This window comes from Helicoverpa armigera, chromosome 18 (genome assembly GCF_030705265.1).
Source record: "Helicoverpa armigera isolate CAAS_96S chromosome 18, ASM3070526v1, whole genome shotgun sequence".
Taxonomy (NCBI): domain Eukaryota; kingdom Metazoa; phylum Arthropoda; class Insecta; order Lepidoptera; family Noctuidae; genus Helicoverpa; species Helicoverpa armigera.
Genome location: NC_087137.1, coordinates 10,573,906 through 10,601,659, shown reverse-complemented (window position 1 = coordinate 10,601,659; position 27,754 = coordinate 10,573,906). Strand labels below are relative to the sequence as shown.

Sequence of the window (27,754 nt, the reverse complement as noted above, 5' to 3'; positions counted from 1 at the left end):
AATATCAGACAATTATGTTACTTGAGAGCTGAAATTAGCTAGAGTATGGCAGAAAACATGCTGTACACGCAATAAAATTGGAATAAGGGCAAAAGGATGATGAAAAACTCTCATAAAACATGAAGACCCATATTATTTTATTTACCTTTTCCGGCTCAAAGAAGACAAAGCAACGATAAACCATTCAGCAGAAACAGAGAACATCCAGATAGTTCAATAAATCAAGGTGAAAAATGCAGTAAGGCAGAGTCAATTAAGATAATTATTCAAGTGAACCGTCTGACGCGCTAATGACTCCAAGTCTCCAACTATTAGGTGCGCCGTAATCATTTCTCGTTTCATTAATATGTTATTTCTCATTTAAATAGTAATGCCAATGTGCAGGTGTAGATACATTTGGCATTTAAACATCTATTCATATCTGGATCAACTTGTTTCTATTGCCTAAAGCCTCATTTAAAATGTAGCATTTAGCAAATAAAATCAATTTACGTTGTTTGTGCACTCGTAGCAATTTTGGGGGTCTTAAGTTTGTTTTAGTTACTTTGTATTTTGATAACGTTGACAAAACACAAGCTAGATTCCAAGAACCTATGTGTAATTGTGTACCAAGGTTATGTTTTACGGTTTATGTTTTACAATAAACTTTATTAATATTTTCAGAACACTGTGGTAGGGCCTCGTCTAGAGATGTGAACACGATATGCCTGAATATGAACACAAAAGAATTCTGATCAGCAATATAAATATTAATGGCATTAAACATTCATCCAGCATCGGGCACGTATTTTTTGCAAGCAACAGGTAACCCCGGCCGACACCCGGCGCGCTCCGGACGGTACGAAACGTCCTTACAATGAAGCCAGGTACGCGCTACACAGGACCACTCTAGCCATCGACTTCTAGTAAATATTACTTCGCAAAACACTAATAATTCTATATTTATCTGAGAAAATGCTGAAGGGATCGTAAAATTGATCGATTAGTGTCGCCATCGCCACTCCTAGGATGTGACGAGACGTGATAAATAATTAAACTATCAAGTTTAATGTCTGCCTGTCAGTACTGTTTAGCATAAAACGGAAAGTTGGACATGAAGGCAAGTGAAGCTATGTTTATTAGTCAATTATTAATTACAATGACATCAAGGCAATAGAGCTGCGGTCAGTAAATACCCATAGGTAAAGAAATCTGAAACCTGAGCTCATACGAGGTAACAACTATGAATCAATGTGTTTGTGAATGACTTACACAAACATTAGTAGGTACATGTTGGTCAGACAAACGTTCTAGTTTTACAATGATACCGAAAACTTCTAAATATACGACGATGATTACACGTACAACAGTTTACTTACGAGACACAAACATTTATGTTCAAAATATAAATAAAACAAAGGCAGGAAACTATGAATGATTCAACGTCCACATCCTTAGCTCGTAGCAAATCCGTTCAGAAAGCGGAAACTACAACACACCGAGATCACAACTGCAGGTCCCGAGATACGAACACTTGAACAAAACAAACAGAAACACAGAGACGTCTCCAGGCGCGAGGAGAGCGTCGACGGCGCACTTGCACCTCGCGCCGACACACAATATTCAGGCTTGCGACAACTCCTTAGATGAAGGATCTGCCGGAGGTGTGGACTGAGGTGTTGCACGTACTTCGTCTCATGTTGTCGGAGAGCGGTCGAGGCGAGCCCAGCCCCGCGTCCGCGCTATCATTTAAATATAACTTGGGATGCCGCCGCCGTCTGTCGCCGGCTTTATTTTTACACCACTGAGATTATATGTGGACAGTGACAACGCACGCTGTCTCACGGGAGACGTTATGGTTCGCGCGCGACTCCGAGTTGCTGGCGGACAGCACTGAGAGCGAGACGTGTCGGCGGAGAGACGCCCACGGCGCGAATGACGGGCGGAGCGCGAGCGGCGGCGGCGTCCCCCTGGGCCTGCGCCCCGCGCCGCGTCCCCCGTGCAGTATGCATCGCTGCACAGCCTCCACATGGCTCCGAGAGATAACGCGAGCACCGAGCCGCGATCGCACAACACTCATCAGATACACAAATGCGGCGCGCGTTGCAATTCATTGACGCCAACACTGCATTGCCAACAGCTGTTTATTATGATCTACTTACTAATGTATTGGGCGAACACTGCCTCTGATCGGCCAGCTATTAGTCAACACAATTAACTTATTGTGCCGACGATACAATCTGTCAGAACTCCAAATATGACAAAGTAGATTACAGAATAGGAACAAAGAAGCATTGAATAAATTAAACAGCAGTACCACTATATTATTGGCACGAGGAAAAGTATCATAACGATAAAATATTTGAAGAAGAACGAAGTCTTTGACGACGTGGCCTGATAAGGTTATTTCAGCAGATATACATAATCTAAATACGAAAACTTTTAGAACATGAGTTTAGTAGCAGTTCTGGAAAACCATCTGTCGGATGTTGATGCTTTTTATACTTTACGAGGAGCACTAATACGCCTACTTTACTTCCACATGTTATTAGAGAAACGCGAGCAATAAAACCTTATGGAGCTAACTAATCGGAACGCCATTAATTCGAAGCTTTTATGACTAACACATCTACTTTATTTTACTTTTCTAATTTGAGTGTGATGCTGCCGACTTCCTTAATGGTGAAACACTGGATCTCGTGAAGTATGAATGTGTGTAGTAGTAGTAGGTGCAGTTACATCGTCAGACAGATTAGGCGTTGCGTCGCCGGTATCTGTCGTCACAACACCAGCTTGGAGAGTCCAGGGCACATGTTTCTCACGTGGCCAATGCACTTGATATGATAAACAGTCTGATGTCCTGACCCGTTGTACTAGCCAGCCGGACACAAACAGCACTAGGAAGCCTCCTAACATGAGACACGCAAAGCTCAGGGGCACGTGCCTACTGACGAAACGCATGCTAATTTCTGTTATGAATTCAAATGACATACCTACGCAAAGAAACGACACTATTGTTCTGGTGTCCCGCCTGTGACATCAATTTGCAAATAATCGTAGTTATTAGCCTAATACGGATCTCGATTGAGGTTCTGAATTTGTGATCATTTGGTCATAACTCGATCCCGTGTGACATTAAACGTCGCGGTGAGCGATTTATACTGACTGGTGTTTCTCGTGGGAATTCTCCTGACGACGTTTAAACACGCCATCAGAACCTCATCAACAGCATCGACGTTAAGTATAAATCATGTGGCAGTCTGAAAACTACTTTCACGTTACTACACGCAGCCCTAATTGTTGATATTATGGGAATAGGTCGCTGACTCGCTGTCTGTGCACCGCACGTGCAAAACTAGTTGCTTTGGATTCGGCATACAGCGCAGATGTTTCTGGTATGGGTTCGTGTACACGAGAACGAATTGACGTTGCGAGTGCTGCAATTGCAAGCGATCATATAAATCGATTTGTTAAAGATAGGCAGTAAAAGGGCAATCGATCAAGATGATTTCGATGTGGAACACCGCATCGCACTCCACCTTGTTTCAGATACGAATAAACTTGGCTGCCTTTCTGTCGACCGAATTGGATTAAAAGATAAGCATCATATTGCGAGGAAAGCGCAATATAATGAGTTGGTCTAGATACAGATGACGAATAGCGGAAGGTAATTAAAACAAACAGGGCCACAGCACGCGAACGCCGCCCCCCAGATATCAGGAAAACAGTTCTGTCGTGACTCTTGCAAATGGCATTCGGTTGGGATCATGCTGCTGGGGCGAAAGGTCATCATCGCGCAGCGCGCAGGCGCCGGCGATCTAGCGACCTCTAGGATTATCCAAGTCGATCGATAAGGTCCCGAGGGGCGGGCGCGGGGCGCGCGGCGCGTGATACGGGCCAAAGAACATAATTTATTCGGCGGCAGAGTGGCGCGCCTCGGAGGTGCCGCGCCCGCTCCCCGCCCGCACATCTCCTGGCTCCTTTCGAAACAGGATCCCGTCACTATTTTTTGTGGCCCGGGGATTAAGGAGTATCGGGTTTAAACGCAGGTTACGTAATAGTTTTTACACACCCTTAATCTTCTACGGCCTTAGGAGACGAGGCCGTATTTTTTTTAATAAAATTAACCGACTGCCCAAAAAGGAGGAGGCTATCAATTCGGAAGTTCGTGTTTTGTTTTGTTTGCGCACAACTCCGCCATTTACAATCGATTTGAACGTTTTTGTTTTTTTTTTACCCTATTGCCAAAACCAACCTCTCTTAGGTTGTTTTTCGCGCATATCTAGTGTGGCAACTGATAGACCCCATAGACTACAGCATATTTTTTTCACGTATTTCAAAAATATAGGGCTATACATGAGGATTTCAAAGTATATAATTTCTATGTTATATCACGAGCTTAGCGTGTTTGAACATCACCTGTTAACGACCCATTTGCACGATAAGAGCGCGACACCGACAATATTTGCGCGCGCGCATGCCACTCGGCCGCGATCACTTACTTCAATCAACAAGTCCACTACAATGTTGAAAATATAAATAATACAACAGCAAATACTGTTTATTGATCAATATTGGACTTCTAATTAGGTCCGGTTCACGTGGCTTCGTTTACGGAACTGTGTTTTATGCACATTGTATGCCAAGAGAGACTCAAAAAATGCCAAATATGGATATTTTTTATTTTCTCCGCGTCCCATCGTTTGTTTTGTCATCATCAACATATTGATACGGGCTATAAAACTATTAGTTAATTGTTAGAAACCTGCCATTGCCGCGTTCCCAAGACTGGCAGAGCACATACATAGTACTCTGCACTGGTGATAAAGTTGACAGTAATCAATATTTACATGAAATCCAAGCCAGTGTGAAGTGTTATCTAGGTACCTGACGTGAGAATTACTGTGTATACGCTTTATCTCGTCAACTATCTCAAGTTTATTAACCTGCCGTGGTGTGAACTGACATGCAAAATTTAACGTACATACTTCAAAATATAGCTATCAATATATCGGGACTCAGACGGTGGTTTTCTTCTGATTTTTAGGTACTTTTGTCTCTTTATTCATACCTACGTACAGTATCTCATAGCGTTCGATAATCTCGGTTTTAGTTTACCACAAAAAAAATCTTAGGAAGAAGTGCCTCATTTCAGTCGTTCCACTTGGCTTTGCAACAAATGCTCCTTTGAGGAAAAATTGATAAAAATACGTACTAATTTTCAATGTAATTGCATTACTTCATTCGTCCTAGAAACAGAACACAAAAGTGCGTACTCTACAAGCAACCGTGTCAAGCATTACCGATCTATAATTAGCCAGCGACGCACTAAAGTATTTAAAAAGCTAATCAGTATTTATCGGCGTTCAATACCGATAAGGGTCGATGCAGAAATAGTAACAAGAATTAAGAACTAGGGCACTACGTGACAACGACCACGCTTACCTATGAGATGTCATTACTGAAACATTTATATGCACTTATTTTTTTTTGTACTATTAGTTGTCATTATGTTTCAGAGTTTTCGCAGAATATCCAAAGGTACTTCTGTATTAGAGAAGATTCTTCCAGGATTGCAGAATAGAATTATAATTTAGTTACGTCATTTAAGAATTTAAGAAACAAGCATAGCAAATAAAAACTGAATGTTTATCCGAAAACACGAATCCATCAAATGCAAATGGCCGACGTATTTATGTGTACAGCTATCGCACATTCGCAAAGCTTGCGTCTGCGCAGGAAAATTCGCTCTCATGAATCAAGGCTTAAGTTAAAATTTCAGACATGTCAAGTATTTTAGAATATGACGCATTTTATAGTGGTTATTACAAATGGAGCATTTAATTAATTTACAATATTTGCATAACTTGTTTTTCCATATTTAGCACAGCTTTACCTATTTAGTTTTACAACTGTCTGGTCTATATGTGGGATATCGGCAATTACCGTGACTTCCTTATTGGTGTAATGCGAACGGTAAAACTCCGTGTTGGCTTGATAGCTGGTGAAGTAGAAACCAGTGTTGTTGTGTGTTGTCTGCGTAAATACGTTGTATACGTAATTGACGCCACGCGGAGGCGGCGGGTGCCTGTATTAGCATGCTGATGGATCTGCTCTGCATATTCATGCGCACACGCAGATTGCAAGTAATGTCGTTTTCTATGCGCGACCCACTCGCTTGATCGACGACCGTTACCCTGAGGTAACGAAGCCGGTCACTGCTGTATATAATGTACCTGGATATTTACGTATTTAATCGTACATTCCCTTCATATTTACATAATAAAGTTGCACGCCTGATAGCCTCAACGACTTTTAAATATTATCGCGCTACATTATTAAGATGTCATATCTCGAGGTTGAAGTTGTGGCTCCCACCTTATTTCTGAATGTATCCGTTTAAAAATAGCCGTGTGAATAACCGTGTTTTGGTGACAATTGTGCAACTGAGGGCAGAGGTCCGCGTTAGAGTGTAAACCGCACGATACCGCGTCTCGTTCCATTTGTAGGGAATCTATCAAAACAACAACATATTGGTACAGCATTATCTGTACTGAATGGACACCGTTTGTTCGCGATAGATTACGAGTTTAATTGTCAACATACTTGCACATTACTCGATAACGGCTATTGATACTACAGCGGACAGACGTCATTGAGTAAACTTTTCGAACTTAACGCTCGACACATTCCTTACAGATAGCAGCAGACCTGAGTAATCAGGCCACTTCGTAAATTCGGTAGCATTTTTCCGTGACAGGTTATAAACGTTTATGAACCCCAAACACAGCGCAATTTGAGGTCGCCCCTAATCTCTTAATCTTGTCGTGATAATCTTAATTGTAGGGGCGCGGTCGTTATCAGCGAGGAGAGAACAACACTATCAAACGTCTGCCTAATGCCTATCTTGAGGTGATAAACAATATATTTTGGTCGGATGTATCATGCGACGTGGCGATGGGCGGCGTTGTGCAACCGCCACCGCCACGTCGGAGCACGCGGCGCATGACAAACTGACACGTTACAAAAATGCTGATAAATGTGCACCAAGCAGGCTAACAGCTCTACGTACCTACGCTGAAGCTACACTACTACGCAGTTGAAATTGGGAACGATATCGTATCAATAGATATGGACTACAAAAGATACATAATTTACTTCGATACAGTTAATCTTATCAAAGAGATTACTTCAACGGATTACTAAGTCGACAATAAGCCGAAAGAATAAGAAAAACAAACTAAAACAAATCGTTTTGACAGTAACAGATGTAATTAATGATCTGTCTATGAACGTTCAGATGGATGAAAAGATTACGATAGAAATTCGTCAGTGGGCGATAGTAGGACAAATAAACACAAATTGAACGTCACTCAAACTTGAATCAATGTCGCAATTTTATGTTTTGTCTTCACTGACAACAGACAATCGTGTTTAATGGCAAGACAAAAACTGTTAATGTAGGCGAACCAGTAACGTTACCATGTAAAAGAAACAAACATGCATTGAAAAAACCAAGCAACGTTTACATCGAACAATACGGTATTACATGACTTGGCTATACCAGACAACAAAAGAAGCTTTGGAGATCAATTGACAGGAATAGAAATACATCTATTAAATGCGCGATGTCAAATATTGAACGATACTTTTTGTGAACTGACACGATTCTATCAACAACGCATTGTGTGTAAAAGCAAAATTTAGAAAGTGTTGTTATGAAATGATTTTTAATGAAACTCAAAATAATGAATGCAGAATCTGTAGACACGCTAGATCTGAGCCCAATGAGCGATGGTGGGCGAGACCTGGCAAGGTTGCATGTATTGGTGTTGCATTCATTATGGTTCTTATATGTAGATGTATAAGATATATTTTAGTGGTGGCGCGTGTGCCAGATGGACACGGTATGGCACGACAGGTGACGCCCACAGCGAGAAAGTCGTGTCTGGTCGCCGGTACATGGCCTCGGGGGTTGCTGAGTTATTGGACTATAGCCGCGACAAGCGCCGAGCCGGCTCTAAGCTAATGGACTGAATAATGTTGCTAGTTTATACTAATATACAACATATTTTATGAGCCACACAGTACAGCCAAAATCTATCTCTAAGGACTCAGATTGATGATTGGCAAAAAGCGAGCAACAATGCTAATTTTGGAATATCATTTGCTTCATCGATGCTTGATCGAACGCATTTATACTTGCAGCAAAATGTGTATACAAGTGTGGCACCAATTAATTAAATAATAACGGTAAACTAGGTAATGTGTCTAAGTACAATTTCCCGTATAGCAACGAACAAAGGTTGACATCAATAAATACCAATTTTGTCGTAACTCACGTCGTGGACTACATGAAACATGAACAATTCAGCTGAACATGCATAGAATTTACAAGTAAACTAAACTAGCGACTTTAAACCTTAATGGATTGAGTTAGAGGTTCCGTTATGCAGAAGATCATTAATAATGAGTAACGATAAGGTGTCGCGGCGGTGGCGATCCGAAAACTCGGTATAAATAAGCCCGCCAACAAAAAGCTTTAAATAGAAGATCAAGATTAATTTTGGAGAAAAGGGAGATCAGTAAAAAACGAAAAGTTAAACGAGGCACAAGAAAATCAAAGCCAATTGAAACTTATCATTTTATACTGCCAATACATTATTCGATTGATTTGAAATTAAATAGAACGTTTCCCGAATCATTATTTTAAAAAACGTGAGTTGTATTTCTGAGAGATTTCTCTATAATGTCCAACTACAATCCCAGAATCCGCGTGGGCGTATGCAGACGAACTTTTGACCGGCGCGGGCGCACTGTGTGGCCGACATTACGTAACTGTGAGCCTTCCCCCGGAATACATAAATTATTTCTTTCTCTTTTCTTGAATTATTTTTTGTAAATGTTAATATGATATAGTGTAGCTGGGTTTATGAAGATATCAGAGGTCATGATACATAGACATTTTGAATGAATAAAATCGAAAGATACATTGCGTTATTTTTCTAAATCATAATTTATTTAAAGCATGTTTTTTCAAATCGGACAAATATAGGACTGAGCAAATATAGCGTATTATACTAGTCATACGATTATGGTGTTCTATTGTAGGCAAATCATAGAGAACGCTACATTCTTGCACAGATGCAAATAACACAATGTTCTTATATCCCTTAGCCCCACATCAACCGCTCATTATTTACACCAATTACTAGTAAATTATTTAAACATGACTCCCAATCAAAGTCTTAATAAATCCGCAAAGTAAGAACAGGTGTGTCAGACACAAGCGACTGGTTGCTATAACGGGCAGTAATTACGATTATCATACAGCAATCTAAGTAAGCGGAGAAGAGCTCGTGGCTAAGTCAAAGCCGCGCGGATCGATCGATCATAAGGTTAAGCAACGCTTGGCGCGGTCGGTCCGTGGATGGGTGACCATCTTGTCATAATGAGTTCTTCCGTGTTTCGGATGGCACGATAAACTGTAGGTCCCGGCTGCCATTTAAACATCTTTGGTAGTCGTTACGGGTAGTCAGAAGCCAGAAAGTCTGACAACCAGTCTTACCAAGGGGTATCGGGTTGCCCAGGTAACTGGGTTGAGGAGGTCAGATAGGCAGTCGCTCCTTGTAAAACCCTGGTACTCAGCTGCATCCGGTTAGACTGGAAGCCGACCCCAACATAGTTGGGAAAAGGCTAGGCAGATGATGATGAATCTAAGTAAGCGGTCAAGTGCGACCGCGACTTTTGGTCGCGAGCGTTTTAAATCGCGTCGCGTAGGCGACTTCCGCGACATTAAGCGTTCAGACGACATTAATGTCGAACCTATGTGACACACGACACCCATTACTATTATAATTTTGTATAATGGGCTCGTGCGACACCGCCATATAAATTCGTGAAATTTTGAGCATTTCTCTTTTAAGTTTGATCTTGTAAACGGTTCTTTGTGTTAAGGTTAAAGAAAGTTCGTTATTTACATAATCTCTTTTGTGTTGCCGGATTGTATGCGAGCTTTTAAATGTCAAAGTTCTGCTTTCCACAACTCTTCAACTTTATATTTATTTTTTATAGAATAACAAGCATTAAGATATTCATATAAAACCTGCTTAATGTAAAAACACGCAATTAGCTTGTCGACCACATGTGAAATATGATATTTTATCACCAGAAAGGAACGTTCTATCCGGATCGAAGGACAAAAACTGTCAAGTGCGAGACACCCATTTTTTAATACGGTTCTCTACATTCTAAGCCTACCGTGAAATATAAAACGTAAAACGCTGATTTATTTTCTTCATGATTAAAGGTCCTAATTTTGTAAATGTTAAGCGTAGTATGAGGCTATTTTCTTTTTAACTTTAATATAAACTGACATAGGAGGTAATATTTGATGCGGATCTCCAAATAACTTAACCCTTCGTTGTTCGCATGGAGTTTCATTTCGTCAAGTAATACTCTGCTTTTTATTGTGAAACTAAACGCTGAGGCTTGACAGCTGCGGTGTAATCAACCTTGCTTGTCCCAGCTCGTGTAACCGACACTAATGATTATAAAAACGAAAACCTACCGCTTTATAAAATAAACTATGCATTACATAGTGTTTACGAGCAAAACGACGCAGTTGAGTGCAGTGGGCGGCCTGTAGGCCACGACTAGGCTATTCTGCTGAATTATTCAACATTATGATCTGTGCAACCTGTTTGCCAACAACAAACACAAAAGTACTCAACACATCGACAGCGAAGAGGATTGAATCGTCAACGTTTCTGTCAAGTCATTGATCATAGGCGCTAAAGCAGTGTCATAAAAGCAACATTCACGCATTGATACGTAGTCGTACAGCCATTAGATAAGGTGGCGCATCGTAGAAAGCTCGCCCACGCGTGCCGAGAGGTCACCGCCGCCCACACTACCCCCGATCACTATTGAGAAATAAGAGAACAAGCCTTCGGAGGTGCTCGGAGGTGTTCGTCGGCCAATTACCGTAAATTGATGATTATTGCGAAACAGCTCGGTGGGCGCGCGCCATTAGCGATGCGATCGAGGGCGGATTGAAGACATGACGGATTGCACCAATAAAACGCTAACAATATGATCCCCCATCGCCAACATAACGGAACAAAAAACTCGGTACTACATCAAACTTAATGGATGCGACGAGCTTTTTCTTAAGTTAATACCGAACGGGAAACTGATCATGCATCAATGTCAAATCAAAGTACAGTTTAGTAAAAGTCGTTGCGGACATTTACTTGGAAAATGTCCTCTATTACGTTTTTTACGTTTGATCTTGGAAATAGGCACGCTCAGGAATCTGAATATCAAACCGATTAAATTAGAAGCAGCCAAATCGTGACTGCAGACCACGACTTTAGGAGAGAACTTGAACACTTTTGTACGAAAAGCTACAAATCTTAGCATTTATTCTCCAAAAAGAAGATCTAATGACTGCACTGAAAGGTGTACCTAATTTAGCGAGCGTGCCTGTTGAAACGCAGCAAAACATGAATTAAGTCCGACAAACTGATGCCTAGCGCCGCATCTGCGATATTTGGCCACAGAGCAAAAAACTAATAAGTGTTATTCGGAGAGTAATTTGCAATACGATGAAAGCTCTCAATAGGCACGTTGGTTGCGTTAATACGTGCGATATAATTACGGATGTGTGTATCATCACAAGTGCAAATCGGATGCGCTTTCGATCGACAACAGAATTTATAATTCGCTTTTGTTCTTATTTAAATTATCTGAGAGAAACAATATTAGTATTCTCTCTCCGTCTATTGATGCACAGATCGTTATCTACTATTGTGAAAGTAGATTTTCGGTTTTGTATAAATTAAGGCGTGGAGTAAAATAAATTGAAGAGATAGCCTACTTGGAGAAATCTTTCAGTAATTATTTTGTTGATCGAATCTACTGTCTTTTCTTATTTCCAAAACCTTCTAGACTGGTCACCCGAATATCTCATTTAAGTCTAAATCTAGTCAGTCCTAGCAAAACTAGATTCAGCGTGCTATCAGCGTGGTGAAGGATGCTGCTGTCCGTCACATGATACAAGACGTCAGTTACACCCACGGGAACAGATAGGCCTCGCTCCCACTCACACGGGGAAAACACAACACCAACTAATGTTAAACCTGAACAATGAATGATCCATCGTTTATTTTTAGCGCGCAGTTTAATAAGAAAACAAGAAATATAGGTAGCTCATTAATCATAAATAGAATGAAAGTGAGATAAAAAAGTAATTGAGTCATTAGTATCTGGTAATGCCACATATGAGCGTTGATAAGGTGGGGTTAAACGTACCGTTAACCCTCCCACGGCGATCCATAACGCAGAAACAATTAGACCACTGTCACATACTTTAATGAGTTTCAAAGTCCAATGAGAAAAAAATATAATTGTAAACGTATCTTTTTTAGAAGTGACGTCAGAATAAAGGAGCGTATCCGGGTTTTTGCGAAAAGGGGTTATTAGAAAATGATAGATGGTACAACATCCCATTTCATTCATTGTTTACAATATGAAATCTATTCAATATATTAATAAATCGTATAAAAATCTCTTCAAATTCCAGTTGCCGCGTAGCAATCATAATATTATGCTAACTTTATAAATCAAACAGATGTATCTTATTCCAAAACTCACAAGCTAGTTAATTATAATAATTGGCTGTCAATGATAAATATATTGGTGTCTGGCGGACACCTGACTGTCTAATCAAATTAGACTGCGAAAAACAACTGCCTCACAACCGGTTCAAAGGTAATACGATATCTCTGAACGATGCCCATATATCCTCTTACAAACTAAATTAAGAAACATTAAAACATCATGTGAAGATACAATTCAATGAATTTAGGCGACGGTAATTACTTTTATATCATTGTTGCATCATATTTTATTTGCTGCCAAGTGGCATACCAAAGAGTGCTGCCAAACTTGAGGAAGTTGTTATGAACATGAATACAATTCTAATAGAGTAACTTATAAATTCTTAAACAAACACTCTATCAATATCTGGTGCCACTTCAAAAATCAAATCCAAGCAAACACAGCTTGTACAAATAAAAACAAGTTAGCCAATCAAAGTACAGCTATAACGACGTTTCGTGAAGATGAATGAAGCGTTGATCAAGTAGTTACTATAGATGTTTATGCAAATAGCCGAGGTCCATTGATGGGGCCCATTGAGAATATAACGGGCCCCAGACTGGTCTGCAACAGTGCCACCGGTGTGCCGGTTATAAACACGCACATATGCATATTGATTCCATAAAGAGATAGTCAAACTTCTCGTGATTGTCTTAATTGACGGGTAATAATAGAAACTTGATTGAGAGAAACACTTTTCAAATGGACAGACTAATCATGATGATATCTTACTTAATACAAGTACCTTACAACATTTAGCTTTTGAATATGTGTTAGTGGATTTCAGGGAAGATATAACTAGGTAATAACGTCTTGTTAATTGTTTCACGCAGTTGACAGAGTTCCGCGAAAACCATCGAGGATGCGAGGACATCTAAATTTGAATAGAAGCAGAATGTCCCATTACTAAATGCGAATTCTCAGAAAATTATCATTTTAAATTAAATAATACATTTTGATGAAACACAGGTGTTCGCATGACGTGTAAACTGCCTCTTAAAGGCCATTACCAGGTTTCTTAATATCTAGAAAAAAGTTGCAAAAGAAATTATTTTAACATAAATTATATTATTATTTTTATTTGATTACATTTTGCTATTGGCTAAAACGAGTTGCGAGAGAAATTGATGATGAAACAAATATAGCCAATCTAAATTAACCAACTTTTGAATGTTATTATGATTCGTGTATAAAAGAAAAAGACTCTCTCTAACTAAAGAATAATAACTTTGTATGCTAATAACAAACATCAAAAAGAAACAATTAACATTTAAATAACCACTCCGTTATTATCAATAGAACTATTAACAGTAGCCGCAGAAAAGACTGGAGAATCATAAATCATGATCACAATGATAGTACAATTACGACTCTCAAATACCATTTTAGCCGAGTCTAAAACCATGTAAGGCAGAACATTAATTTGTCCAATACTGGGTGTGTTGATTTTAAATTGGTAGATAGGAAACTAGTTTGGTCAGCCGCGAGTCGTGACCTCTTAGTCGCAGACGAGTCGCAGCTAGTCGGGATGTGATCGAACTTTCTTTTTGACCAAACTCGTATTCATAATATTGCTAATACACCTGCAGATTGGAAAGGAGTACTTTGAAACCATCTAGCAGTTGAACATGCGTTTAGAATTGTGTTTGTGTACTAAGGATTACAAGGAGGGATGATAAACATGTACGATATGTATCAGTTATGTTCAAGTCTTAAAATAATATAGTCCCCTAATTGATGAAATCTTCACATAATCTGGTGTATGGCTATTTGGAGATTCCAAATACTGATTGTGATAACAATCGCAGTTATTTCTACCTGTTATCCAAACATAAATCATACAACTTATGAATGAATAGTCAATATTTAGATAAACTACAGGAAACAGCAGCAGAAAATAATATAGGGTCATTTCGCCTGTTGGCGACCATTTAGTGCAGTTGGCAAGTTTGACGGCGATAATCAAAATGCTCCAGCACTCATTTCCATGTCAAATTTGTGTAATGTATTCCTTATATACTCTATTTTAAGATTAACTTTCAGTTGTATTAGAAATATCTTACGTTTTCTATTTAAATCGATAAACCTCAAAATTAGGCGTTTTACCCAGTTTGCGTCCACAAAATCCAATTCGCGTCCACCCATGGTCCAGTTCGCGTCCAGTAGCTTAGAAAAGGAATATAGGGGTGATTTTTTTAAGAATTAATAAAGAAAGATTGTATTAGATCAATTTCATTATTTAACAATAAACTTAATTATTAAAAGTCAACATTATCATCATTTAAAATTCACTTTAAAAAATAAAAATAATTCTTCTCAACATTGGTTTAAGTAACTTAAAATAAGATTAAACAGTAATTTTTTTTATTAAGATATATACGTGGTTATAATTAAATTATAATTATAATTTAAATATTTAATTATAATTTAATTATAACCACGTATATAAATATCTTAATAAAAAAATAGAAAAATTATAATTTAATTAGAACCACGTATATATCTTAATAAAAAAATGTACTGTTTAATCTTAATATATTAAGTAATTTCATTTAAGATAAGTTCTTCGGATACAGGAAAAAAGAAGGAAAAGACAACATACACAGAAGAAGACTTAAAGAAAGCATTAAATGATATTCGAGAGAAGAATAAATCGATAAAAAAAATATTCAAAGAATATGCCTTGTCTGATAATTTATTGACTCAACAATTCTTTTAGTTGTATGTTTAGACAAAATTGTTATATTGTTTTGTTAATTTAATATGGCCAAAAACTTACTATAATCAACGCGGGTCTTTCCCTGTGATTTTAGGGTAAAATTAACAGAACTGATTACTGTTTATTTTTCAAGTTGCAAAATTAATTGCCTAATTTTAAGTTACTTAAACCAATGTTGAGAAAAATTATTTTTATTTTTTTAAAGTGAATTTTAAATGATGATAATGTTGATTTTTAATTTAAAATAACAAAAAATTAAAAATTTACTGTTTAATCTTAATATATTAAACAGTACCCATGTTTTAATTATTTTTATAAGCAAGTATTTAACGAAAACAGTGGACGCAATTTGGTTTATTAGTATAGAGGATAGTTTTAGTTCGCGTCCATTGTGGACGCAAAGTGGAAGTTTTGTAAAATTCGATGTAGTAATTCGCGTCCACCTTATTTTATTCGTTAAATATAAAAAACATTACCAAATTCATAAAAAACATTATACCTTTATTCATCATCAAACTGTAGAAATAGCTATCTATCCTAAAATTCACATAAAACAATATAAAACTTACCATCAAACACGCTGCTGCACACTAATTTTTATCTAAAATTCAACGTGTTTGCGCTTTCTTGTTGAAGAGCCTAGACTAATTATTTTTTCTAAAAGGATTGGTTGGACGCACAGAACTTTTGTCTATCTGTGCGTGCCTCTTATACATTAACGTATTAGCGGTAATGATCTTTCGTTTGATTGGTGTGTTAATTATCTTGTTTTCGAAGTTTTTTTAAAGGAGATCGGCAAAATGGACGCGAACTGGGTGATGGTCGCGAACAGGCGAAATGACCCTATGTATGTAATCTGTTGAAATTAATAAGTGGCGTAGACGTTATTACTGCCATAAATTATAGTGTTATCATTGACTCGAGCAGAACTTAGATCGCATCGTCTTTAAAGCTAATAGATTTTATATCACAAGATTAGTTAACGGAACAGAACACGTTTTGACTAATTCAAACATTAATAATCATAGCAATATGTAAGTTTCTCAAATAGATCAGACAGCCAGTATTATAGTTCGATGACATACATCGAAGGCAGATAATATTATGCACAAGCGAGAACAATCGGATGATATGAATATCATTACAGCTATTACGCAAGACGTCCCTACAACTGCACCATGTGAGCATAATAGACCACACTACACTTGCTTCAAAGGCGAATCGTGATGCAACTAGCTTCCAACAATATATAGGAATCGAGTGTATTCAGTATAGGAATGACTTCATAATTTCACTGCGCACACGCACCCATTCGCGGGAGTGTGTGACGTGTGAGCGCACTCACACAGGCGCAATATCCGGCCGCGTCTGTGAATGACGCTTACGCATGTTTACTACCGCTCTGTGGCCGGCTGTCGATCATTTCGGTACGCTATTACGTCATCATTCATTACAGTACCAATTTCCACGTCTATGAAACGCAAGCAAACGCTTTTGGTGTTGACCTTTTCAGAAGGAAAATTTTCCGATACCATCATCTCATAGGCACATTTGAAGACAGGTCATGACATTTATTTTTATTCAGCGACCTAGTAGCAAGGCCAATCTAAATATTTATGATTTCACTGTTGCTACCTTCGCTATTTATGTATATAATTTAGATGAGCAGATTGCCACCGACTTACGAGAAGTTTGAGGAATAAAATTAATTCAACCGCCTGCCTCAAGCACTTCAAGACAACAATGTAGTACTTGATAGGGAATTAAATTAGCATGTGTATTTATGGCTCAATACGTTTGCCCAATCATTTAAAAGAACTGAATTTAAATGCAAATTGCTGCTATTACGAACATCGAGAGTTCGTGTCTACGAGACCCTTAATCCTACGTCAGTAGAATTTAAATAGAGCCTCCTTCCTGTGGTCAAGTCGCTTACTGAGGCCAGTTCACTAAGTACTGCTTTAATTTGGATCATAGAATGTTAATACACCCATAAAACAATAAGTTTGGAACAACAGTGTTGCGTCCCAACCTATTACTACGAACATTAGTATCGTCTTTATATCGAGAGAAATTTATTTATAGATAATTTTAACTGCTTCCGAGATAAATAATTTAGTCTGCGGTACGTAGACGCCATAAATCTTATTGAGTTTCCTTTACGAGTAAATAATAAAACAGTATTATGATCACATGTTCTCTAAATTCGGTCTGGCTTTTATGGTTGTTGTTCATACGTATTCATTGCTGCAAGCTTGTCTTTATCTCATATTGACACTAAAGGTGGTTTATGTTACAGTTTCGTTTATAAAATAAATCGAGACAACTTCCAGTTATTTATACCGCGCTTTATTTAGCTTTCAAGGTGCAATTACAGCAATTTCGCAACACGTTCATTAGAGTCGTTCATTGACTCTTGGGCCAAAACATATTGACGTTATATCAAAATTGCGAATATCGATAACATTACATTGGGCATTCACATGTGTAACGGTGAAGTGTACCGGGTCGATATCCGGTGATCCTGGACTGATCGAGGATGGAGAGCGGATGACGTCATCCGCTGCCAATATAAACACTGCTTCCGACGGTGTATGTCCACCGTGGAACGAGGCCGCTTTAATTTCCTGAAGACCCAAATCTCGCCGTGCGATCGGGGCGGCATTAACGATTTTAATCACCGGCAACTGGTTCCGCCGAGTGCTAAATTACTAGACTTGTTCTCACCTACGTATTAGTTAACGAATAGACTGTTCATTAGTTTCTTAAATTGTAAACCTGTTAGCTAGGCTGAAATTTAAAAAATAATCTAATTAATATTAATAGTCCTTAACCACAAAAACGTGATTTGAAACTCGGAACACCTGCGTATTTGACGCGTACATCAAAGGGCAGAAACTCTCTGGTATCATGACAATAAATCTACGAATTCCATCAAGGCCCAGAAACCAAGCTGTAAACGTACCACAGAAAAGCTAAGAGCATGTTCAACGAAAGTTATGCGTGCACTTAACATTTCCCGCATAGCATTTACAAGGAGGCTGCGAAATCTTTCCTTCATTCTGCAAGATATTACCCTCGGTCAGGGTAACGGTAAACCGCACAGACGAACATTGTGACCGCACATTATGCGCCACTAAAGCCTCAACGACCAGCTATCAGGTTTCAGCGTCTTTCAATTACCTTGCCTCAATATTGACCCCTGCTGACCATTTACAAGATATTGTAAATCTCTAATTAACTGCACATTTAGTTCAAAACACCGTTCAAGTAAAACTAAGTTGCTTTGACTGGAGGTACATGAGCCGGCTGACTGAGTTCAGCTGTGTGGGATGGTTCAAAAAGTTCATACAATTATTTACCCACTCGTGACGCAGTGGGAGGACAAATGTGACTTCGGAGAAACGTTTTCTATTTACATTTACTTAAGTTTAACGCAATAAATACGTGAAACTTGTGAAATGGAACCAATACAAATCATGTGCATAGCTTTGTAAATCTAAAGGTGAAACAGAATCGTGCATTCTTAAGAGGGTACAGACCTGACTCTTTGACAGTAACGGAATCCTAATCGTGACTGTTCTGCGTTAAGCAAAGTCTAACTCAACAAAAGAGATACAATTTGGTAGAATCGTGCATAAATAAAATAAACCTTTGTGTAATAAATATGAAATTTCTTAACATTGCTTTTCTTGGTCCTTCGAGACCTTTGAAAACTTGAGCTCTCTACCTAATTTGATTACCTACATAATTAACATTTATTATGACTTACTAGTTAACTTAAACTAACTAAACATACCAGTTTATCTTCTATAATTATGCATAAATAAGCTTAGCAAACTCAAATAATATCTAAACTCGTATAATTGCGAACGTTAATCAAGCGTGCGATGCGAGTTTGTTTTGGCAAGCCACATACCGTTGTGCAATTAAATGAGTATAATCATTAAATAGTGGTACGTAATCATGATTTATTACTGTTAGAAATGGTGTAAAACTGCAGGTGTGTAGACATAACAGCGCGACATCCGCGATGCGGTGCCAACGCCGCGTGTATTTGCGCGCCGAGCCGTCTCGCCGAAGCTATGCGCCCGATATAGGCATTATCTCCACATCAGGTGGACTAGACTACACTGAAATATCGCCCGTGTCCGCGTCCGCGCAAACTCGTATCTATGTTAATATACAACACATTTTAGTACAAATATGTTGAAATCCTTGTAAACATGTGCTCGATACGGATGCTGGTGAGAATTACACAAACATGAGTTTGATAAATGATACATAATACATTAATTAAAATACATTATTATTATTTTTTGCATTTTTAAATGTCACATTGAGTAAGGTTTTTTTCTTTACAAGGCAAATTGAATCTTTATCTAATATATTGATGGGAATTAATTAAACTGCTCTTGAGCTTCGTTCAACATTGAATAGGTGATCATACTCATATTTTCTAATAACCAATTTAATGAAAGGACAGGAAACCGATATCCGCAGTAAATACGTATTTCGTAGAATATTTCTTATATTATGTTGATTCTTAAAGGTGCATTCGCTCAAACGACATGTTGTTTTGTTAGCGCTGGGCAGTAAATCCTATTGAACAAAGGTGAGCTAATGATTACTAGTCGTAAAAGCTCACAATAGTAACGCAACCGACCGAATGCTGAATATAAAAGCCTGTTATAATATTTAACAAAAGGTACCATTTTACGAGCAGTGGATGCAGGTACTACACCCCTTAAGACGCACATGTGCAACGAAGCCCGAGATTCCTTAGAAAATGTAGTTTTTCTCAAGGTTTTGACAATAGAGCATCGCATCTGGCAGACACGGTGTCGTCAGGTCCAGCGACTGACAATGGCCGCATCGTCCGTTTTGAGAACACCTCGGTCAACACAAAGAACTACCTGCGATATACCTGCGCGGCTATTGTGCAGCTCCCACTGGTGCCACTCGTAAATAAAAGGCGCATTTTAATAGCTAACATAAAACGAAATAAAATAAATATCACAAATATCTTTGGCTTCGTCTATAATATCGGCATGGGAGATAATATTATAGACATTTATTATACAACGGCATGATGCATTGACATGAAAAAGCACATACATATTTTATAGGTTTATGGCTAGGTTGAGCGTATTGTAAAAAAATAAGCATGTGCAAGGAAACCGCTGTAAAAATCTAACTAACCCACATCAGAGATGACGCAAAAAACGTACGATAAATATAATGGCTCGAGTTGAGACCACGTATAAGCCATAAGGAACATAAAACGTAACGGGCACGTAGAGTATCAGGTCAGGCCGCGCTTGGCAATACAATTACCCATATCATAACGAACAGTAATTAGAGCTGGCGAGCCATTGACCCGACCACGATAGTTCCAGGTATCACGCCGACACCGGCCACACAATGCCTCATTCTATTGTCACAGGAGGCGCAATCGCTGATACCTACACTGGAACTCATTCTTCAAAGCCAGTCTGCCAATGCGAATAGCTCACTTCGAAATTCTTACGACAAAAATACTACGTAATCGAACGCCTACATCCCTATAGAATATCGTAAGGTCTGACTGCATTTAGTATAAGCCCCCAGAGAGACATATTCTCATGTAAAATCACGCCAGTAAAGGTAAAATATGGCGGAGATTAGTTCAGGTTTAGAGTTACAATTCACGCTGTCGCATATTTCACACCTCTAAACGATCAAGTGACATGTAACTAAACCTAAGCTCCGTCACAACACGAGAAGTTAAATAGAGTCGACGTAATAAGGACACAGAAATAGCCGGTTTTATCTCAAGAAATATGACGATAACCGCGACAAATGTGACAGATATAAAATTATGCAGCCAAGGTGTCGACTAATGACGTCGTCGGGACTCACAGATACCGATGTGCAGCGATGAAATCAGACTCTTTCATACCCAAGATTTATAGGCAGTCCAATTAAATTTCGAGACGGTACCGTATCTTGATTGATGTACGAGAAAATAATATTCGGAACGGCTAATGACGTTTTGTTGCGTCTGGTATAATAAAAAACTGAGAAATCAAAATTCAGGAGTCGGTCTTAAATGAGCTCATGTCCAAATCAGTTGCAACGAGCACAACTTTAGTAGGTAGGCGGATCCTTTGATACACCATTAATTATATTCACACCTTTGTCGACCGCGACGAGTATTTGGGTGAGGTTTTTTCTGTAAAGCGACAGTTCTCGGAAAGATGACGGCGCGACGATGTGGTAAACAAAAAGTGGAAGCGCGAGCACGAGCGACTCGGATCTCGACGAATGTTTTAGAGGTCGTGACAAATACAGACGAATCACAATAAAAGGAAAATATGCTAACGAATCGATTTTCGATAATAATAATAGCTTTGTGGAAGTAGAACAAAACAATTTATACTAATTAGAAATCAATATTTTGATTTTTTTTGATTGCTGTTTAAAGTTTCAATATTCATAAAGATAATAAATCACAAGAGTGGGGAAAATGACTAGATTTTTTTTATGTAGCCGTAAAACCGTATCCGCCAAAACACGTGTGCTACTAAATAAAACATTGGAGCCAGTTATTTATCTGTATAGATGTGTCCAGGTGATGACCCTGAAGATCTCACCTCGATAGAAGTTTTAAGAATTCCGTGGCGCGTTTTGTAAGAGGACAACAAAGACTGAATTCTTTGAACACGTACCACAGAGGAGCGGTTAATTCTAACCCTGTCAACTTACTTTTTGTTGCCACGGTGTTTTCTCTGTAAACGAGGCAATTTATTTCACACCAATTTAGTAGACATTTCACATCTAGACGTCTTAGAAATGCGAAGTTGTCGTTGTTTTAGTGAAGACTGGAAACACGAGTTAAAAGAATAACACTGGATTTCTTCGTCTTGTTAAGCATTTTCAAAAAATACATTGTTATTTGAGCAAAGTAGCCTGTTGCGGATTGTGTAACTTGAAAAGAGAAAATTGAAATCATCAGATAAGAGCGGGAAGTTGATGAACAGCAAAAGCCTGAAAGTGTGTTTAAAAGAAAACTCTAATGTTACAAAACTTCACACCAATCGATTTATGGTTCGCGTCCGTTCGTCTGGTACCTAATCCGCGTTCATTGAGGCGCATCAGGTTCAACGCTCGATGTGGGCCAGGCTGGCTGGGCCACGCTCGACTAGGCCACGTTAGCCTATAGCACGGTAGGCGCTGTGGTCTAGATCGCCGCGCCGCATCATGACACGCTCTGTCGCCCGCCTCTGAGCTTGCTCACTGCACCTTCAATAGGCTACGGTTAGGGGATTTAAGCGGAGCGAATGTTACAACTGTAAGATTAGGCTTGTTCTTAGTCGTAAAACCGACCATTATTAATAATTCCAACTGAAACACATTGGAATACTGCAGCAGCGACTTCTCTAAAGAGATGTAATCCCTAAAAACCTTAAAGAAATAATTTCTAGGAGAAGATTTACAACAGTCAACGCTGCATCATGGTTATGATTAGCCATCGCAGTAAACGCGGCTGGTTTTATAGAGACACACTAAACAGAAAATAGGATTGTTAACAGAACTAAAACAAGCTGTGAACACCTCTGCGATTTCACGGCAAGTGTTTGGAAGGCAACGATTCCATTTGTTGACAACGCTATAGGTCAGCCATTACAAATGCAGAAACGCGTTCGCGACGCTGAACAAATGCGAAGTGCCAAGAAACCGAAACGCTATCCTAAGGCAACGCATCCACACCTTTAAACCGGTACTGAAATGTTGTACTGTCTATTAAATCTTTAACAGTTCAATGAGTAGAGGTTAAATACAGATTTCAATTTAGGTTCACTGCATAATGATAGCTTGTCTCTTATTTTATGTCATTTGAGGCTTAATTACATTCCAGATAAGCAATTATGTTCACCGATTAGGAAAGTGGTCTATAGGAGCTTGTAATACTTTATGATTTATTAGTGCAAGTTCTGTCTCATGGTTCATTACGATTAGGTTTATAAGATAAAAACTTACAGTTATGACTTGGAAACTCATCAATGTTATGGTTGTCAAGGAAAGATAGAAAGGTAATAAAAAGTATGCATGTTGTAATTACACGGTTTGGCCAGACATGAAAAATAATATAATCAATCACAACATGGTCCACAGAAATAATTGCCCAAAAATAAGTGGAGGTGAAGCGTAGACGATTGACACTTGAATCGAGACAAAAGATTTTAATCGTTTTTCAATAGGCTAGTTTCCTAAAAAATAATAATTGGTCCGTCTTGTAGATTGTCCAAAATTAAGCGATACGTATTTTTTCTTTTTTAAATTGGATCAGAACTTGTTAAGATATAGCGTGTTAAAGTTGAGTGTGACGTCACAAGTTGCTACAATTTTCAGGACACTGTGACGTAAAAGGCCCCCACTCCTAATTTTTGAAGTGTATTATCTTTGTCATTTTATGTTTAATTACAAAAAGAAAAAATACGTATCCAATATTTTTTGATTATCTAAAAAGCGGACTAAATATTATTTCATTATTTCGACCCTGGACACTACCCTATTGTCTACAGCTTAAATAACAAAAACTAAACGCAAACTTTCTACTTTGAACTTATGGAATGTTAGAACTACGAAACTAGCGACATCGAAATTGTCAAATCAGTTAGCTCCTTTTCTTACCAACTTGTCTAAAACCCTGGAGCAAACCCAGCAGCCAACAGCCAGTCACCGAATAAATCCTACATAATTTAATTACTCACAAAACCAGTGTAGCAACTGGTGTTCCAATCGTGTTTCAATCAGCTTATCTATTCAAATCTGTGTGTCAAAGAACAATACTTGTGGTATTAGCATGAATGGCTCGGATGCCTGAAATAGTTCCCTGAGTGGGCCGGCACGACTTGGCTGGCATGCTGCCTTTCTAACGTCCAGTAAGCGACAATATTGCTGCCACCTTGGAGATTACACGAATCTCAACATGACTTCATTTAAGCCGATTACTGTAAGCTGTAGAGCAGGCAGATCCGCACATCACGCGTTTCGTGTAAGTTTCGCCTAATAGGTGTCTACGCTTTAAAATAAAGAAAAAGGTATAAGTCTCGCAATCTATGAAAAGCTCAACCGTGACATCAAAAAGATTCCTACAAGACGCTCTAGCAGTCTGAAGGCTGTTATCGTCAATTCCAATAAAGAAACCACAACAAATTTAACACGGCGTAGTTTATGCTAAATACCTGTCAAGATAAAATAAGATTCCATGCTCATCTCGAAGAAAAAAGGGCTAATAAGTGCTTATCCAGCGCGTGTCGTAAGCGAAATGAAGAACGAGTTATTTAATGATGTTTGTAGGCGAGCTTGCGTCTTCTTCACGTTATTTATGGCAGACCTGCGATTTTTAAATCGAGACTATTGCTTTACACTCATTACGGCGACAGTCTCGTGGATGTGGTATTTAAATTGAACATGTAATGTAAACTGGCGACTTGCGACTATTTCTGATATAATAGCTCCTGACATAATCACGGCATGTAATGTTCTTACTCATCAGTATGACGTCGCTATTGCTAGTCCGCTCCGGTAAAAGGAAGTGCTCGTTCATTAGCAAGCGAGTTCCTTCATTCATAATGAGGAGACTTCTTGGAATTACACGAACTAACTCGATTAACCGGGAATTAAAATTGGCTTTTTGTGACTTAGAAACACTTCAATACCTGATTGGCTGAATACGGAATGACGATTTAATACGAGTTCGATACTGAATTAAAGGTCATCATGTAACATTTCGCTGTTTAGCTATAAAACATGTCATATAAATAGATTACAAATTGAGAATATATTAATTATTATGTATCTATTTCGGACTGCTCAGATTACTAATTAATATGTTGTGTGATTTGCTATCAACTGATTATTTCGACGAAGATTCTCACGGCGATCATTTCGAGGTAACTGAATACAGACAGCAGAGTGTGCACCGAAATCGTTTGTGACAGCAATTGCTACAAGTCGGCATATTCATTTTGAACATGAAACATCTGTACAAAACTATCAGTCTGAATGCATAGCACGGAAACCTATTACCAGGCCAAGCATTGAACTTGGTGTAACAATCGATTACCTATTGGCTGTAAGAAAGCGTGCAGCTTTTTGTGAGACCCAACACAATCGAACGGTGCCGATGCTTCAATCGAGAGAATAAAGCAGTGATGAAAAAGTCGGGGGCCATTCGAGCGAGAGCACAGATTTACCGAACAATGTTATTTACGTATACAACGGTACCGCTGAACCGGACACAATTACTATGTGACTTGCGCCTTTAATGAGATGGTGCGCTTGAAAAAATGCACGCTTATTTGCATCGTATAAAGTTGGAGGTATTTATGGAAACCGTGTTGAAGTAACGTCTTTAGACAACAAAAAGTTATTTTTTATTCTTGTACGAACAACTTGTATATAGTGATGTGGCTAGTAACTTTCAGAGATTTTCCATTAAGATAACTGCGTAGATAGTACGGTAGACCGCACATCAGTGGTAACTGTCATGCACCTTAACTCAATAGTAATAAATACTATTTTCCTATAAAACTGTTACCACTGACCTGAAGTTGACTGTACACCCTGATTACAATGATTTTTCGGCGAATAAATTATCCTTAATCATTTTATTATGCCTCTGTATTGAGCGAATCAAAAAAGATAACCTAATTTTCAAAAACCGTATTCCTTCATTCAATAAAAAGTTCAGACAGAGACTAAAACCCAGGACTATTAGAAATTGTGGTTTAACCATAGATTGGTTCTTGATCCCTAGTCATCGGATCGAGTTACATTGTGCACTGGTCTATTCAGATTAGCGGTCGCCACAACTATGACATTTGACCCCGCTTCACCGCACCTTTCCAATCTCAGCTTGGTAAGGGACGGTACACATGCAATATAAACGCATGCAGGATTATTTCTTGTCACAAACTCTGTTGTGACATCGTGTGGACATTTGCCAGTTTCCACTACGAGTTTCGCTTTAAAACCTCGAATATTGTAATTAGATCGAAGCGTGAGAAGACGGATTTCAGTTACGTTTCTTGTGCCCTATTTGCTAACGACACCCCGCTGGTCGACGACAAGTCGTTATTTTCTTATTTTTATATTTATGTGGCCGCTCTGTATAAGATATTAGAGTAGGAAACCGCCTAAGGTAAAGCGATGCTGATTAAACACCAGGCGGTGAATGAACGACATCCCTAACTTGGCAGTGCTTCGCCTCCCGGTTTCACTCGTTTGCCAATTAACGTACATTAGCACATGCATCGAGTTAACATTCTAACGAAGCAAAAACAGGACATGTTTACTAGAAATTTTTATTTTTCCTTTACACGGGCATACGCGGAGTTGGCTCAAAAATGTTTACGAGGAAAAAATATCCCATTACATGCAACGGCCAAGCAGGATTATCGTAAAGAACGTGAAAGAATACTCGAGATAAGCATGAATTGACAAATAAAACTTCTGAAGTAAACATTCTGACATGCCGTAGTCATATTCAAGTGATAACATAGCACGTGCCCAGCAAATTACGTTAATAGTGTATTATGTACTAATATATTAGTTGATTACTGTATAATTGAATAAATTAATAGATCCGGAACATAAACTGCTGGCAACTGGTAAAGGTATGGCACCGAAATTTACTGTTAACGGCAGCTATAACAATTTGTGTCGGAATAAGTTTAATTTAATACCTTTGCTGAAATATGGCTGCTGATATTATCGCTGTACATACCTGAAACAACATAAAACATACAATTACTATTTGGTCTTACATTCTTACACGCATAAAATAAAAATTCAAATATGTAAATAGGTACAAGTAAACAAAACTGCGCTGGGCTAATAAAGCGTGGTTTTAAAAACGAGCGCAGTGATATCGACATCTCGTTAATGGCAGCTACGTGTCAACGAGCAACCAGGCCGATCTCACGTTCAGATTGCGCACCTTATATGGAAGACAAAAGAAAACCCATGGGATGGAGTAAACCCGTCCGTGTCGAGATCACGCACAGCACAGATAAACGGCGCAAACAGCCCGCCTGGGCTCATTGGACTCGACAAACAGACGGACGGACCAACGTGTTTACCGAACGCTTTACGCGTCCGCACGAACAATATTTGAACACAATTTGAAGGCACAACGCACTCCGTGTGTCAATTAGCCAGGCAGCGGCCGGAGACAGGGCTAATCTCGCTAAGTATAAAGTTACACAGATTTATATGAGCATAGGCAAAGGGCAACCAAATATGAATTACAAAAGAGAACTATAACAACAATGCCTTCATAGATTTTTAAAAGTAAACATCGCGGTGCTATGTAAATGTGACCAATCGGGTGCATCTGCACGG

At 38.7% G+C, this 27,754-nt stretch overlaps 1 protein-coding gene across 2 annotated transcripts in view; it reads right to left on the bottom strand.

Moving 5' to 3' along the window:
- The window catches only part of LOC110379864 (bone morphogenetic protein receptor type-1B), a 64,622-nt gene that overhangs the window by 3,771 nt on the left and 33,097 nt on the right, over positions 1 to 27,754 (bottom strand). Inside the window, exon 1 of one of the 2 annotated variants that reach the window (XM_049848293.2) lies at positions 1,669 to 1,942. The exons of the other annotated variant lie outside the window; for it this stretch is intronic. Coding sequence (XP_049704250.2) covers positions 1,669 to 1,678 — 10 coding nt within the window. The 5' untranslated portion in view covers positions 1,679 to 1,942. Of the gene's footprint in view, positions 1 to 1,668; positions 1,943 to 27,754 lie in introns of those variants that run through there. 2 annotated transcript variants of the gene reach the window in all.